The sequence below is a fragment of the Nyctibius grandis genome, chromosome 15 (genome assembly GCF_013368605.1).
Source record: "Nyctibius grandis isolate bNycGra1 chromosome 15, bNycGra1.pri, whole genome shotgun sequence".
NCBI classification, from domain to species: Eukaryota; Metazoa; Chordata; class Aves; order Nyctibiiformes; family Nyctibiidae; genus Nyctibius; species Nyctibius grandis.
In genome coordinates this window covers 7,321,826-7,339,403 of record NC_090672.1, presented here as the reverse complement: position 1 = coordinate 7,339,403, position 17,578 = coordinate 7,321,826, and the positions used below count along the sequence as shown (strand labels likewise).

Sequence of the window (17,578 nt, the reverse complement as noted above, 5' to 3'; positions counted from 1 at the left end):
AGAGGACTAGTAGTCAGTCCAATAATCTTATCTTCTGTCCTATGTAGATATGGTAGATCTTAATAGCCCTACGGATGTGCAGTGTGCAGGGTTTTGTTCTGTCTTGTTTGTCTCTTGAATTTGGTCAGGAAGGATAATTTTGTTTAAGGTTAAAAAAAAGTACTATTAAACTGTGGTATGAAAGATGAAACTCTTCTAAAAAACTTTAATAATAAAATAGGTTTACCATAGCAAACCTCCAGTTTGCCACGCAGAACTGAGAAAGCGTATTCAACAAATAGTCCAGTAACTAACTGAACTTCTTTCAACTCCCGGAGTGTCTGCAAGGTTAAGTTCCTCCACTGTATTTTCAATCAGTAAGATTTCTTTCTTTAAAAGCACATACAATTAGTTCGCTGTTGAAAGGGTGTATGTTATTTCAGCTGTGATCTATTAGGTACAATCACATAATATTGACTTTGCTTCCTGATTCAACACATGCACATTCTTCTGACTGAGTTCATGTGAGCAACTGAGATATATTTTGTGAGAATTCTTACCAAGACAATGTGAATGGTTTTACTGTTCAGAGGATGCAAAAAAATCAGTCAAACATAATATCCAGTATTGCTGAGAGTTTGGGTGTTCTGACAGTATTTGCTGAGGTTTAATCACTAACATGAAAACACAATCACAAATATAATTATTTTTATATAAGTATATGAATCCAGATTAACGAAGGTAAAGAACCAAGTTAAAGTGGTCTGGAGGCATGTTCCAGTATTAACCCTTCATAAAATGAAGGTACTTGCAGAACAGATGTTCTCCTTTTCTTAAAAAAACAAAACAAAACAACAAACCCTATTTATTCCACCTACTCTAAAGTTAGTTTACTTGAACAGTAGTTGTGTTCTGCTGGTTTATATTAAGCTAATGCTCAGCTGGTTTATGGCTGGCAGGCTCCCTCCTTCAGCAAATGTACCCCCATTCCTGAAACTTGAGTCAGAAATTAAGTGTCTCCATTTTTACATATACTTTTTTTCTGACAATCTTAAAAGTCACTGTATTCCACAGTATTCTAGTGAACAAGAAGCCAGGACTTCTGAATGTTAAAAGTATAGCACTGATCTAACGTGTAACAGCAGGCAAGTCTTACACAACTGTGCCTTGCTTTTTTTCCTGTTAAGATTCATGTTTATAAAGCAGTTTGAGATTTCAAGATGAAAGGCACTACTATGAGTAGTTACGGCCAGGCCTTTGCTGCTTACTTTTATAATTGCAGATCAATGGTGGATATAAAGACAATTAGATTTTGAAGCCAATATTCCCAACGGAGCAGTAAATGTAAGAAGTGAAGACTGAACTTCTACAGTACTTCTTTTTGTGCAAACAGAGCAGGTAGCCAGCCACACACTTCAAATATATGAACCTCTAAAGCTATCTATTTACCTACCTACCATGCCACATTGCAAACGTGAGGATGTAATGGTGTTTACAGCTTCAGCATAGAAATTCAATGTTTGCTTGTTAAAAACTATTGGTTTGGGGTTTTTTTCTTTTTTTCCCATTTTGTTTTTTTTTTTTTTTTTTTTTTTTTATTAGAGATTTTCCCAGTGAAAGGAAAACCACAAATTTCTTCAGCATTACAGTCTTGCTCTAAGGCCTATTTGTGTTTCTACAAATGTTATGATTACATAGTCAAAAAAAAGTAATTGACTTTCCCAGGCAGAATTTTCATAACAGCTCATAGCATCACCTCACTGTTCTCATTTCTGGAGGAAGAAAGTAGCAAGCAGCAAATAAAATGGCCAGGAAGGAAATCAGTAAAGTTAAAACTAAAAATATTGAGATGCTGAAGAAAGTTCACTAGCTCCCCTATTTATGGTAGGATTAAGAACTGAAAAGCTATTAAGCTCAAAAACAGACCAAATCTGAATAGATAAGAGCACAGTTATTTATATGCACAGATACACACAAAATACTGAATAGGACATTCTTGACTAAATACCAGAAATCTGTTCATAAAGTAGGCAAAAAAGGCACAATATCAGGTAGGAATAAAGTAACAAATGGACAGATATAGGCTACAATACTGAATCTGAGTTGAAACACTATGCATCTGTTCCACTGCCAATGTGCAAGCAGCTAAAAAACACTTGCTTATAAAAGGCAAAGCAAACTGAGAGAAGAATCAATACTAAAGATGCACCGTAGTATAAACCAGACAAATTAAAACTGTCCAAGGAAGTCAGGCAAGAAAAATACAGGAAGCATACCAACATTTTGGGAATTAATCTGCTGGATAAATATGGAAAAGGGTAGGGCAAACAGGCCTATGTGATCCAGAAACATGTACATAGCACCTTTCATTCCAGAAAACCTCAAAAATACCTTAGAAACATAATTGTTTTGTCCATTACTGACGGTCAGCTCTAATAATGAAGGGGGGTGGCTGTTTCAGACTGGACATTAGTCAGCACCCCAACAGAGCCAGTAGTTTAAGGCAGAAGTTAGTATTACATTCCTCCAGAAGTTTCAAAAGACTTTCAAAGGGGGAAATTTAGCAATAACAGTGAATTAGTATCTTTTCACAGAATGTGAATCTGTAGTGTTCTCTCTGTAGCTCTTTTTAATCCTACTTAAAGGTAAAGCTTCTGAACACCAGCCTTTGATGAAGCAGTCAGTCACCATCAGTGCTGTTGTACACGACATGTACTGCTATAAAAGCATTCCAAGGACTAATAGAGCATTCCTTTGAGACTCATCTGAATACTGACAAAGCAAATCTCAGTTCATTTAAAAAACAAAAAAACAACAAGGGGTGAGGAGAGCGGGGGAAGCAGGAGATTGGGGAGAGGGCATGAAATTGTAATTTAGAGCATTACAGAAATTCTGCAAGATTTATCTTGGACTGTATTCATAGATTAGGAAAAAAAAAAATCAAAAGCACTGTTAAAGGAAAATAAGGGAAACATGACAGTGTAGAGAATTGATGGTACAGGTGAAAAGCCACGTACCAATCTCACACAAAACATGTACCAGCAGCAAAGGCTAATTACAGAAATATCTACTAACAGTAGGAATAGAAGATATTCACTCTTATGAAAATCTGATTACAGGCTTACGTTTTTCTAAAGGTAAACAGTAAACAAGTCTTAAAATACATCAAAATCCTCGCACACTTGATTTGCAGACAAAGTGGTAAGCTTTTAGCAACTACTGTAACAGATAAGAGGTGGACACTGGGGTGTACGTACGCACGCACGTGCATTAACAATAACTGGAACAAACAAAATGCTTCAAATTGGTTAACAGCAACATACACAGCTTGTAAAACCAGATCTGATTTGATGCTAAGAACAACTCTCACTCACTGAAAGACTAAGAGCTTTTGAGACTTCAGGGAAAGATTAAGTTTCAGAACTCGATACAAACTCAGCCTTCACACAAACATACCTTTTTCTTTTGACTTCCTGTCTTGTTCTCTCTCTCTGCTTTTGCTTCTGTGCTTGTAGGATTTCCGATCCCGGCTTTTTGACCGTCTCCTGTCCCTACTGCGAGACCTATGTTTTCTTTCTGATCTATCATGACTTCTGCTTCTTCTTCGGTCACGACTCCTTAACATTCGGAGAAATTTCAAAAATGTGTCAGTTGGTATTTTCTAACTCGGAAGACAAAACAGTAAACCAGCAGCACTTCCCAACACATGGATTATTTGCAGAAAACAAATACTTAAAACAAGCCTTAGCATACTGTATATAAATATTTCTCAGTGCATAAGACGTGGCTTCACACTGCCTTCTTCATTTACTCAAACATGCAACCACACAGCTTCAAAACATGTACTACTATGCATGAAAGACCAACTTAAGGAAAAAAAAAAACAACATCCTGTTCTTTGGGAGCATTTGCCTACTCAAAGCTCTCTTGTAAGACCGCATCCACCAAAACGGTGTCATCTAGTTCCAAAAACTGAGAGAAGACAGTGAACATGCAGCAAAACTTGCTTATCCTTAGAACCAGTAAAGTATGTCTTCACTTAGAGATAAGAACAGGGAAGCTAACAAATCAGTGATGTGACCCAGGCTGACAGGTCAGGTCCCCACAAGATTTTTACATTTTGGAGAGTTACGTGACAATACACACACACACACACATACCGGCTTCGCCTTCTTTCTCTACTTCTTGATCTTTTGTGGTCTCGTGAACGGCTGCATCTTCTGTCAGATGTTCTGCTTGAATGTCTGCTCCGCGAACGACTCCTTTTACGTCTCTCTCTATCACGAGCCCTCTCTTTTTCTTTCTCCTCTTCTTCACGCCGTCTCTTCCTTTCCCGCTCTTCTCTTTCCCGTTCCCTCTCCTTCTCCCTCTCTTCTCGTTCCAGTTTCTCTTTTTTTAACCTTTCATCGCGGTCAGGTTCTTCTGTTCTTTTCCGTAACTTTTCCTTTAAATAAAGTTCACAGAAAGAAATGATTATTCAAGATAAATCATTCAATATAACTTAGTTTATACATTCTGAGGACGTAGAAGCTTAAGCTTTTAAAATATTTCACGTTTTTTTTCCAAAGGACAGCCTACATAGAAGCACTTTCTAAAATGCCTGAAACAGAAATCCTTTGTGTTGCAGAACGTTTTTGCTTGTCATTCTCACAAGAACATAGGCCACACTACAGTTCTTTACAAGGACCACAAAAAATTCCCACTTGAATTTACATCTTTGCTTGTATCTCGTGTAATCACATATGACAAAGAATACCAGCACAAGCACAATGCTAAATGTGCAGTGTAGGATTCCATTTAATTTTTATATACCATCTTTTGAGGGTAGATTCAGACTAGATATAAGGAAGTTTTTTTATGATGAGGGTGGTGAAATACTGGCACAGGTTGCCCACAGAGGTGGTAGGTGCCCCATCCCTGGAAACATTCAAGGTCAGGTTGGACGGGGCTCAGAGTGACCTGATCTAGTTGAGGATGTCCCTGCTCATGGCAGGGGGGTTAGACTATATGGCCTTTAAAGGTCCCTTCCAACCCAAACTATTCTGTGATTCTATGATCTTTGGGGTATTTCACCCACTTGAGAAAGTCCACTGGACAGCCTTTTGTTTACCACAGGAAGCCTCCGAGCAATTTTTTATGTTCAGCAACTGAACAGATGCTTACTTTTAAATCTTCTACAGTAGCTTTTATTTTGGCATAACCCATGTGCTGCTTTCCCATCAAGTGGTCATCTACTCTGGACTGTGCATCTCCTACAATTAGAAAGGCTCCACAAACTTCACAAACTTCCATTTGCTTTTCCTGGGCTGCAAAGCTCTCAATTGTCTGCAAAAGAAAAATATTTGATAAAGCAAAAGAGAAGTTTTAGCCAGAAGCCAGCAAAGAGGTTTAGAACTTTACTGTTACTGTTGTCAAATCCCAGGCTCTAGTGAAAGCTGAAAACAAACAGGGCAAAAACAGGCTACATACACCCATTCCACGTAAGCCACAAGGAAAGAGTCCATTAGAAAACACACAAAACAAACCTTACTCCTCACTGCAAAGGATTAATATGTATATAGCCTTATCTGCAGCTTCCCTGCAATCTCCAGATTAAGGAAAACAAAAATCAGTTTTCTCTTAAGATGATTTCTTTGGCATCAACTGATATGCCTGGAGCTGCAGAATAACCTTGGAATACGTCTCAAGGAATGAAAAGGCCAGAATATCCCATGAAGACATACAAAAAGGAACACTGGGCTTCTGTTTAAAAGGATGGTGGTGAAATTAATTCACTGTTTCAACAGACACAGGAGAAATATACTGGAATTTCAACATAAATCCAAGTGATTATTGCTGTGCAGTGTTCTTGAATCATATAGTATGGACACAAACACTACTGCCTGCAACATTTAAGAACTTTTTAAAAAAATAAACCAGGAATCACAATTTGAGCATATTATTAAACACTGAAATACAATGTTTAAATATAAGCTCCTTTTTGTTGACAGGAACTTGTTACTTAACACAATACCTTTGGCTTCTGTAGCTCTCAAATTCAGACAGATGCCAGTCTCTAGTCACAGCCCTAACCCAAGGGCTTTCTGTCACACAGTCAGACTGGTAATTCAGTTAAATAATATTGCAGAGGCTACACAGCAAAGTTTAACTGAGACCTGAACTAGAGTTAGGATGCAAGCTCACCTCCAAGACTGCTGGGCAAATAATTTCATAATTTGTGTGCATGCAACCCACTCCCAAGGTAGCATGCTAAATCAACACACTGCATTAACATCTTTAAATATCACGTTATTGTCTGATAAATTCTGCACAGAACTTGCATGCCTTCAGTGTAAGGACAAGGTTATTAACAACGTACTGTTGCACCAAATTTTGAAATGTCTGACAGAACTACAAACACATTACTTACTGAAGTTGTAGACCTCAGCAATTCTCTCTCTTCCTTTAACTGTTCAACGAGTTTCATCATGCCTTGTGCCTCTTCCACCTTCCCTTCTGAACCTAGCTCTTCAATCTAAAGGACAGTAAAAAAATTCAACTGTAATTTTTAATCAAGTAACAAAAGCAAGAGCTCTCTCTTACAGGGGGTAAAAAAACCTCACCTGTTGTAGAAGTACATCGATTTTGTCAGTTAACACCTGAATCTTCTCTTCATTTTTACCAGTAGGTCCCCCTCCCTGCCAAACAATACAAGAGGGGTTTGTTTTGTTTTGGTTTTGTTTTAGTTAAAATAACTTTAAGAGACATTAATGTATGTCTTCTCATATTCCAGAGATACTTCAGGAATAACATCCTCCTGCCTCTTCTCCCATGAAGACTTACTAATAATAGTCTAGTCTAATATTAAACACTCCTCAACACAGCTTTCTGCACTCTTGCTGAGTGAAGCAAGTTCTAGTCACACAAATTCCTCCTAAATCAACAAAAACATACAAGGCCCTGGCCCATAAAAGGTAAGACCTCTGAATTCAAAGTCCTAAATTTAAACTCTGAAGCTGCCATGCAGCTATTTCGTATCTTTGCAGACACTCAAGTATGACTTAGAAGTTCCATGGGCTCTGAAATTTAATTTCTGAGCATAAAGGCAAAAAGAATCTCACTTCGTCCAAAATGTAGTTGTTAGTAGTGTCTTCTCTGTAGGCTGCTGGAATAGACTTACATCTGCTTCCCTCACAACCTTTGCTCTACTCCATGGCCAACAAGCTCTCTTGACTGGATACTGTCCACAGCTCCTTCTGCAGCAACTGGACTTTGCACAGAATGATTAATTGGGGCAACAAAAAGGAGCAAGGCTACCCTAGCAGGCACAAAACTCCCAGAGTACAGGCCACAGTCACTGCTCCAAATCCATCAGGGAATAAGAAAAAACAAGTGGAGTAAACATGTAAAATTCTTCTCCCGATCAATTTAAGCTCTTCATTAGCAGCTGTCTAGTATGCAGCTTGGAACTGAGAAAAGCTGCGCAGAAGTATTACTTTGTCAAACTTTCACAATTCCATCATGGCCTGCCAATGGTGGTGCCAGAGCAGAAAGAGGCTACTGCCTAAGTGTGGCATCTGACAGGGGGATTTAGCTCCATCAGCTCCTGAAAGACCCAGTCCTTGCCTACTTCAGTAATATCACCATGATATAGCTTCCCAGTGGAGGGAAGGAGGAATATGCAACTAAGGGAGAGAGGGTAAATTGAGGTTAACTGAGTAAAGACAATAATTGACAGGATTAATATGCCAGGGTGGAGAACAGACACCGATTCTAAAGAAACAGAGACGGGAAGAACAGAGCGGGAATCTTGCTGACTGTGGAGCAGCCTGGCTTGTCCATTAGGGCTACATGCAATCTGCTGGCTAACAGATGAAGAGACTTATCTAATGGGAATCTTCTGGAAAACTATATATTTTACCTGAAGAGACAAAGTGAACACAACCTGAAGATGCTATCTAGAGGAAAAATTGCCTCAATGATTCCTCCAGACTCACCCCAGAAGACTGTTGATTCTGTGACAGTGCCAAACGAGCATGGCCTCTTCGAATCCTGCGTTCTACCTCCGCAAGTAAGCTTTGTAAATAGCGTAAGAAGTCTCTTTCATAGCCCACTTTCATAAAACGAGAGCTCTTCTCGTATCTGGTAAAACATTTTAAAAATGAAAGCTCACATCACTCCATAGTACATGAAAAATAAATAACAAAACCTGCAATGTTATAAATTCTTGCTCAAGGTAAAAGAATATTATACATTTAAATAAATGTTTACATAAATCAAAAAGCAATTAAGTTTCTCACAGTTTGGCTGCTTTTAAAAAATCTGAAGCATACTACAAAGACTATTTTCATTAACATATCAACCAACATACTTACTGTTTACGTAGATTTTCATCATGAATTTTTTCACAAGGACCTAAAAAGACCACACAAAAAGTTTAAGCTTGCATTCTTGAATGCTGCATTCACACTCCATCAGCATTTGTTTGTGCACCATGACAGAACAGAGCTATAAACACTTCCCAGCGACTTTTATGCCTGCCTTTCTGCTTCCTTTGCTTGGGATTTTGAAAGACACATTAAAGAAAAAGAACTCCAATATGGTTTAGTAATTATAAAACCAAAGGAGATTCTGAATGACATATAAAAGTCTTCATATAAAATAGAATTTCCAGATCAAGTTCTGCACTGATAGAACTACACAAACAAAATAATACCTTGAACACTTGGGGACTTAAAACAAACAAACAAACAAAAAACATACTAAACCAAATATGGTTTAGTAATTATAAAACCAAAGGAGATTCTGAATGACATATAAAAGTCTTCATATAAAATAGAATTTCCAGATCAAGTTCTGCACTGATAGAACTACACAAACAAAATAATACCTTGAACACTTGGGGACTTAAAACAAAAACAAACAAACAAACAAACAAACAGGAAAAAAAAACGGTAATTTCACCAAGCACTTTCTAAGCTCCATACAGTGTTCTCTAATAAAAAACAGGCCACTTAAAATGCTGACCTTCAGAGTAAAATTAGGAGGTATGTGGTCTGAGTTCATTAAGTTAGCCATATTAAAAATCCCCACCTTCCCCAGCCTATCAAACTCTTCAATGAACTTGGAAATTAACACTAAGACAAGCAGCCTGTTTTTCCTAGTTACTGCCTTCAAACTACACATTGTCCACGTACCATTGCTTGAAAGCTACTAGTAACATAGAGACGTCCTTCAGTAACAACTATTGCAGTAAGTGAGTCTCTAATGTAAAGAAGCTCGAAAATATATACTCACACAAAAATAAGTTAAAACCCTGCCCAGGTAGAATAAACCAAACCAGAAGCCAGCACTTCAGGATGAGAAGACCACCCCCCACCCAATAATTTAGCTTACACTGTACGAAGAAAAATGTTTTTTCACTTAGAGGAAGTAGGATCTGGAATAAATATTACTCTTAACATCCTACATCACTGGCAATCCTTTAAAAATAAAAAAAGCCTATTTTCAAAGTGTTTTGACAGAGCATTAAACAATAAAAATGTAGTTTGCAAACAAAAGTTCAATTATAGTTACATGTAAGTTAATAAAAGTTGCAAGGCTTAATAGACTTACCTAAATCAGAACGGGTATTTGTAAATAATTCAGCTGGGCAAAAGCCACAAAGGTAGTATTTACAAACCTGAGAGAGGAGAAGAAAGAAGCAGGCATCATTACCTAAAATTGCTAATTCATGAGGAAAATAATCGCTTCTATTTTCTAAAATACAATGTAAAAATCCCCTTTGTACACTGCAAAATTTCTAAAAATTTTACACAGGTACACCCTCTATCTTTGTGTTACTCGTAGCAGTAAGTGCTACAAGGTGCACCTTAAAAACAAAACACCAAAAATCTTACCTTCCATTGCAATAATGGTATTTCTTCATTTTACTGCTAAATATTTAAGATTACAGGAAAGTGTCATGTATTTGTAAATACAATACAGTATTTGCTATTTCTAAAGGAATTAAATCAGACTGGACTATTTAAAAAGTTACTGTGAAACTCCTTAACCATGAAAGCCTACAAGGGGTGAGAATGTCTGCCGTGGAAGCACCATGAGCATTCAAACGTAAGGTACTGCCGCAAGGATCCTGATGTCAATTAAAGGACTTAAGAACACATACGATAACGATCCAAAAGCTTCCCCATTCCAATGCTTTTAAAAATCCCCACTTTAAGAATGATATGCAAAGAGACACTGTATACCTCTTAAGGCAGACAGAGAAGACATTCATTTTAAGCTGGTTTCCTGCCAACTAAAAAGAGTTTGTTTTGTTTCTACACAGCCTATTTTTACATTACCAAGTCAGGTTCTTTTTGGTAACAGAAAAATACCACCAGGAAGCCAGGAAAAAAACAACCCGATAGCCTAGCCAGTAAATACTTAACATATGATGGGATAAAACCAGCTTTTGTTAAAAAGATTATTCACCCTCACCCATAAGCACAGGCTTAGCTAGTCAATTTGGTCAGTTCTTGAAGTTCGTAACACAGAAATATCTCCTGTCTATCCATCAGAACAGCCAAAAAATAAAATCAGAAACACTTTCACCCCTACCTTCATAAGCAATTTTAAATAATTAGTTCTTCAACAGACCCTTCCCCTAGACGTGATTGCCATTAACTAGCTTAAGTGCCAACCCAAAACTAGCCTGGACATTCTTCTAACATCTCTTTTATGTTACACCAGTTTCTCATATTTGGCAAATCTAATAATTGCTACTACATATTACAACCTAGTTCTAATACTCCCACATATACTGTGGACAAAGATTTGCAACATATTATTTCCTGAGATACATTCTGAAGTATTTTAACAAATGGGGATGAGAAGAAATACCCAAAACCTACCCCACACCAACACCTCACTGAAATGCCTGTGACACCAGTCTATCAAATTAGATCAGCCTGATTTATTTTTCCATGTTAACTGCCAGACTGCAAATCAGACTACGGAAGTTAAAACTGTACTAACTACTTTACAGATTACACAGAAAAACAATCAAGCTTTAAACTAACAAGCTGTGGACATGAAAAACAAGCAAACAAAATCCTTTTTATTATATAATTTGAATACTTCTCCCACGATCCAGGTTAGGAGGACACTGTGGCACCTATCTGAAGCAAGTTATCAAGAATAGTTAAGAAAACACCACACAAAAATCACAAATTTTTTTCTTCTCAGAAAGCAAGGAGAAAGTTACTGGGCAAAATTTGGTTTCAGAATGTGCTCTCTTCTCTGAAAGCTGCAATATCCCTTGTTTTAACATCAAGTTATTTCAAGGGAGCAGTTTCTGGGATGAACTGCTGTACTAGTCAACAGAAATATAATTTCTCTCTACATTCTCTTTCTCCTCCATGTTCTCATCCTCACATCCAAGTATTAGGGTCAGTGAAAAGGCACTTCCCCAAAAAAATTTCAGGGATGGATTAGACAATTTCCTAAGACACAAAGACCACAATAATGATCTGACCATATTAGGCTGTAAAAAGAGTTGTAGAACATCATCTATCAGCTCCAAATTATGCAAACTGGCCTGTAACAGTTTTGAAACAAGTAGCAACAAAAGGAGCAAAGGAAAAGTTATTAGAGGCAGAAGCATGATGAAGGAAATAAAGAAACAAACCAACACTAGAAATAATTAAAAATATTTTATGAAGCAGCACTACCAGGAAAAGCCTCTTCTTATGAGCTGATGGTTACAGCCAGAAGTTGCAGTAGCCAATACTAAAATATGCAGCTTCAACTTGTGTCACACATTGTATTAATTATTTATATATATTTAAAAAAAAACCAAACACAACAAAAACAAAAAACAAAACAAAACAAACACACACATACACTGAAAAGCTGCAGTAATTTTCTCCTAAGTAGCTCTGGATGCTATGGTACCTAGTGAATTACTTGACACTGTCTCCTAAGAAGCAGCCTGCAGAAAAATACTCACATTAGAGTGGTTCAGACTAGTGGGTCTGCAGCAATTTTCTCCCTCTCTCATACCTATTTCATTATGCTCTTCAACTGATTTTGCTTCAACAGAAAACCATTACTTGTCAAAATCTTACAGAATCTTGAAAGGTATCATTCTGTCTCAGCTTCACCGTGTGGTACATCTGCTTTGACAGGCTGTAGATGCCAGTCAGCTGTACTTAGGGTTGGTCTCAGGTAATCAATGATGAGTAAGAATACAAAGGGCCAAGAAATGGCTGAAGCATCACAGAGCCATTAACGGACTGAAACAGAGGTGACATGCTTCAAACAGCATTACTCATCCATGGTTATCAGACTGCTGCACTTAGCACAAGTCAGAAGTAATATGGAAATACGTTCCATATTTGCAGAAACAGAGCAACAGGCAGTTCAGCAGGGGTATTTACCTATGCAGGTAACAAGCACTTATTCCTTTCTTGCCAAATTATTCTGATGACTCCACTACCAAGAAAGTGTAAAAGAGAGGAACGTTACTGTCAAACTACTGCAGCAGATCAGCCTGTGTCTCAAAGCCCTTAGGGTCTCACATTTCGATAAGACACTAGAACAAACAGACAGACACTGGGAACTTTCCACTTCTTCACCTCCAAATTCACTAACCCTTGAAATCTCTTGGCGGTGGGAAAGTCCATCCTTCACCTCAAAGCTGACAGCAAGGAAGGCTAGCTCTTCCAGAGTCTGTGAACCAGTTCAAAGCTTTCCTATATAAACTATTGACAGCTCTATAGCATTAATACTTCTACATTAACATGTTCCTCTTCTGCAGGAAATTATTTACTGATGGAGAAGTATCGGTACAACTGTAATAATTATGTAAGCAAATTCATTTAGGCAGAAAAATTCTAGTAAAAAGGCTGAGAATAAAATCCAGCAGGTTGTGGCTTACACAGAAAACTAGAACATTCCTTCATACAGATGAGTTCTTTGAAACCATTGAAGTTTACACGCATCAAACATTTTACGAGCAACGCCCACCCACCCAAAACCAAACACACACAAGCCCTTCTCCTGAACCCCACTCTTAGAGATAACCTTCCATTTCTAACATTCTTCCAAAACAAGCAGCACTTAAATCCTCCTCCCGCCATCCCAAGGGATTAAGTTCTGAGATTCTATCTAGATGGAAACCAATTTAGGTCTTTGGCATTAAAAAAATAAAAGTGTAACACATCATAAATAGCTACTACCATCAAATCATATTTTAAATACAGAACCTACGTTTTGAGAAACCGCAGTCCTATCAGAGCTAATTGCTCAGTCATTTGTCCATAACAGCTCTCCACCCCTCCGCACTTTCTGTAAAACACTGAATTTGCCTTGAAGGAACCATCACAATCTCAAAGCCTTACACGAAGCATGGGTACTCAATGCTAGGCTTTCTTGTGCTACAGAACAGCCTCAGAACTCTCATGCAATCACTGTTTCCACATGAACTTGTTTTGTATAGGTGGCATATTAATGCAAGGACGCATGAATCAATAAAGTTACTGATCCAGAAATATACTTTGTCTACTGATATGACAGTAAGTAGAAAAACTAAAATATACGATACTAATTATTTCCTCCTGCATACAAACCAGAAAGCCTTTATGCCAAAACTAGAATTGATCATCTAAGGACATGCTGCAATACTGATGTATACAGCAACTGGGGTTTCAACTTTTTAAGATGAAAGGCTTTAATCAAGTCAAAGTTTTAAAGTAAGAACTCAAGCTCTACAAAAAGGCTTTACAATACATGATCAACATGTTTCATTAGAACTGCAAATAAATGCTCAGCTATCACACACTCTGCTTCCACACCTTCAGAACAACCTACTCCTATCTTGTATTTCATTGCATCTTCTGTATAGTTTTTGATATCCACCTAGATGCAATTTACAATGATAAAGCAAACAGATGAGCTTGTTTTGATAACCTTCCACACCTAAAACTGATGAAACACGTCACAAAATCCTAAGCTTTGGTATGAGTACAACATGCTTACATTGAAAAGCCTACATGTTGATATATGTCTAATTTTACAAGAAATGACATTAGCATATGTATTTCATCTGAAAAGCAAAACAGCAGTCAAGCAGATGAATTAATGTTACTATTTGAAGCTTATCTGCATTTCCTGTCTTTTAAAACATGTCAGCATTGCAAATTTAATCTTTAGGTGATGCAGGAAATCAAACTGAAACACATGTTTTAACAGCAGTAATTTTTTTTCATGAACCAATCAGTTGACTATAGGAATCTATGAAAACGTTCCTTTCAGAGAGGCTGCATTTAATTATGGTCCTATAAACTTCATAAATAAAAGCAGGAGCAGAGCAAACAGCAGCAGTTCCTGCAAGACTGAAGGCTCAACCCTAAGCCTGTAAATTTCCCACTGGCCTTAGACACAGGACAGCTCTCCACTTTCTAAATCGTCAAAGGAGGAATGGGACGAAGAGACAAGGCCCCGTTTCTGAAACAACAAAACCGAACAACAGCTTAGAGAGAGATTCCTATGGTTATAGTCAACCTCTTCAGCCCAAAATTGATAAATTTGCTGATTTGAAAATGAAGAGTTATCTGAACTTGATTAAAGAGAATGAGGCAAAAAAAAAAAACAACCCCAAGAAAAAGTCTTTCTCACCTTAAGAAAGAAACCGAAACAATCTCCTCATCTATTCTACCTGGACCACTATGGCTCAAGTAGTTTGCTTCATATTTCCAAATCTGAACAACTCCTTCTTATTTTGAGTTCAGAATCAAAAGAAAATATGTAACTGAATACCTAATTGAGTAATGATATTTGGTTAGTAAGAGAAGTCTACGAAAGACGTTAAGAAGGTCATGAAAACTTCCTGAACTCCTCCTGACGTGCACAGCTTACCTATATAGCAGCATTTTTCGGGGGGTGGAGGGGTGAGTTCCTTGCACTTGCAAAATCTAAGGCAAGACAGATACTTATCTCATGCATTCCAAGACAAATTAAAACATGTATTATCCATCCTTAAAATTACATAACTATCCTTTGAAAGTGTGAAATTCCCACCTCTGTGATTAAGATGCAGTTTAGAACAGCCAAAAGCAAGCATTTCTCCATCCTTCCAATTTAACATCTCAAGAAAATGCTAGGAGGGGGAGGAGCTAAATGCTTTTCGCAGCTTAAACCACAGAAATTCCCATCACACAGGTAATAAATAAACTACCATTACTGTGACACTTACTTTTAACATATAGCGTAACTCAAAAAATGTATCATGAAGGAGGAAAAAAAAAAATGTATTTCAGCAGTGTTTATCTCTCCCAAAGAAGCAGCTTTAGGAACTTTGTAACTACCATTGATTTTTTCGGAAATAACTTACAATACAACTACGATGGATGTCACTAAAAGTCATTGTTCATTAAAGCTCAACCATACCCGAGGAGAAACCTCATTCCAAAATAATAACAACAATAATAATTTTAGAAGTCTTGTTTGAGTTATTTATTGCAGAAAATTAGTGAATCACCATATTAACCAAAAATACATAAGTACTACTAAACAATAGTACTGTTTAGGTGAGCCCCCTCCAGGAGCTGCGGAACTGCTTTGACTGTACGGAAGGAATCAAGATTTTCTTAGCAAAAGGCCTAATTTCAAAGGTCTGATGGTTCTTCCTTGGGCTACAACCTCTAGACAGTTAAGTCAGTATGTCCGTACCCTTCTGTTTCCTTCCCCAATACCACAGGAAGAGATCCAGAGACATTTGTCTTCCAAAGTACAAACATCTGTCTCATCTCCCTTCGTGCAAGCCAGCAGGCTTCTACCCAGAAAAGCAGAATTCCCCTATCCTCCCCCGCCCCCAACACATTATTTTTCTTTTTCCCCACGGGAGATCTCAGCCACCAACAGGCCTCTCAGAAACCCCCATTCCCGTTTACCGACACTCGGTGGAGAACACGCCACAGCCGCCACCACCTCTCCCCCATGCGCTGAAACCCAAACACAAGGCCTCTCTCCTCCCATCAGCCCAAACAACAGCACAACCCCTCTCACACGGCCCTGCTATGGCGGCCTCCTCCTCCCCGTCTCAAGGCTCAGCGAGATTCCCGCGCAACGGCCCGGGCCTACCCCGCCCCGCGGCCTCGGCCTCCGCACCGCCGCCAAAGCCCAGGGAACCCCCCCATGGCCGGCACCTCATCCCTTCCCCCCGCCCCGCTGCTGCCCCCGGGCTGGGAGAAGCTGTAGGCCCGCGGCCCTTGTCGCTACGACAAAACCCCGGCCCTGCGAGGGGGATGGGAAGGAGGGAGGGACGGGAGAGGCGGCTCCGCTTCACTCACGCTCTCATGGTCCCACCGCACGTTGCTGCGCTTCTCATCCGGGGCCAGGTTTCTGTCCCGGCCCATAAGCTCATCTAGGAGCTGGGCGGCCGATATCATCGTGTCCTCCTGGCCGAATCCCCCCTCACCAAACACCGGCTCCGCCGCCGCCTCGCCTCCCCAACCGACCGCGCCGCCGCTGCGAGTGACAGAGACAAAATGGCGGCGCGGCTGCTCGCCCTGCCCACAATGCACCGCGCGCCGCCTCACCGCCTCCGGGGCCTGGCGGGGCGCGGGCCGGGCCGCCGGCGGCCTCGCGTGGGGGCGGCCTCCGCGCTCCTCACCCCCCTCCCGCGGACTGCTGCGGCCGCGTCCCTGTGGGGAGCGGGACGGCTCCCGGTTAGAGGTGGCGGCGGGGAAAAACGGAGACGGGGCTGGGCCCCTTCCCGCCGCCCGGCCTTGGGGGTGTCGTCGTGTGTACGGCCCGACGGGCGAGGAGGTGCCTCCTCGGCACCGCCACCGGGAAGTACCGTCACAGAGCAACACCGCAGCGGTGCGTGGCTGGGTGCGAGGGGCGCCTGGTGCGGCGCAGGCCGGTGTGCTGCCCCATGGAGTGTCACGGCGCTGGGCTTTGCGATACTGTTTGCGGCTGGAGGCAGAGGACACGGGCCTGGGCGGCAGCTCGAGGGTTGTCGTGGTCCCCGCTGCTCCATGGCAGGGTCAAAGGCACCAAAAGTTACCGACCGCCTGAGTGCCTCCAGGAGTGGGTAGTCCATTAGGTACTCTACAAACATGTGGGGGGGAAGAAAGTCCCTCCGATCTAAACTGTATCTTACTGTTTGATCTTGGAACCAGTTTCTGCTCATTATGTCGGGTGTTTTTTTTCCTTTCTAGATGTGACTTTGTACCTCATCTTTACTGAATTTCACATACCAATTTTCAGCTATTTCCCAATTGCTCAAAATCATTTTGAACATCCTAAGTGCATGAGATTAATTAAAATTTTAATTAAATTATATTTTTTTGAAGAGCTTGAAGTCTGTGTTTGTGCTGATCGTATAAAACCCACAGGACTCATAGCAGCCTTGCCCGGAATCACCGAGGGCTTCCTGCAAACGCCAGAATTACCAGCGAAGTTTCCTTTCGGGAAAGAAAACTTCCATTCCGCAGTGCTGTAAGGCACTAGGAAGTTCTTTCAAGCTTTGCAATTTTGTAATGATTTAACAACCCGCTGGAACTCTTGGAAGAGTGAAACTGAAATCAGTGGAACACAAGTTGTATGAATTTTCAGTCTTGATATCCTACAG

General features: G+C 39.9%; 1 protein-coding gene across 5 annotated transcripts in view; it reads right to left on the bottom strand.

Moving 5' to 3' along the window:
* The window catches only part of LUC7L3 (LUC7 like 3 pre-mRNA splicing factor), a 20,251-nt gene extending 3,746 nt beyond the window's left edge, over nt 1–16,505 (bottom strand). For 3 of the 5 annotated variants that reach the window (XM_068413529.1, XM_068413530.1, XM_068413527.1), the window contains exons 1-9: nt 16,293–16,505; nt 9,574–9,640; nt 8,334–8,373; nt 7,956–8,100; nt 6,582–6,656; nt 6,389–6,493; nt 5,143–5,304; nt 4,140–4,423; nt 3,436–3,596 (exon numbers count right to left, since the gene is read on the bottom strand). In XM_068413529.1, the coding sequence (XP_068269630.1) occupies nt 3,436–3,596; nt 4,140–4,423; nt 5,143–5,304; nt 6,389–6,493; nt 6,582–6,656; nt 7,956–8,100; nt 8,334–8,373; nt 9,574–9,640; nt 16,293–16,391 (1,138 nt within the window). In that variant the 5' untranslated portion in view covers nt 16,392–16,505. Of the gene's footprint in view, nt 40–3,435; nt 3,597–4,139; nt 4,424–5,142; nt 5,305–6,388; nt 6,494–6,581; nt 6,657–7,955; nt 8,101–8,333; nt 8,374–9,573; nt 9,641–16,292 lie in introns of all 5 variants that reach the window. The other 2 variants (XR_011049321.1, XM_068413531.1) reach the window with 2 other exon arrangements.
* Nucleotides 16,506–17,578: the final 1,073 nt, after the last annotated feature.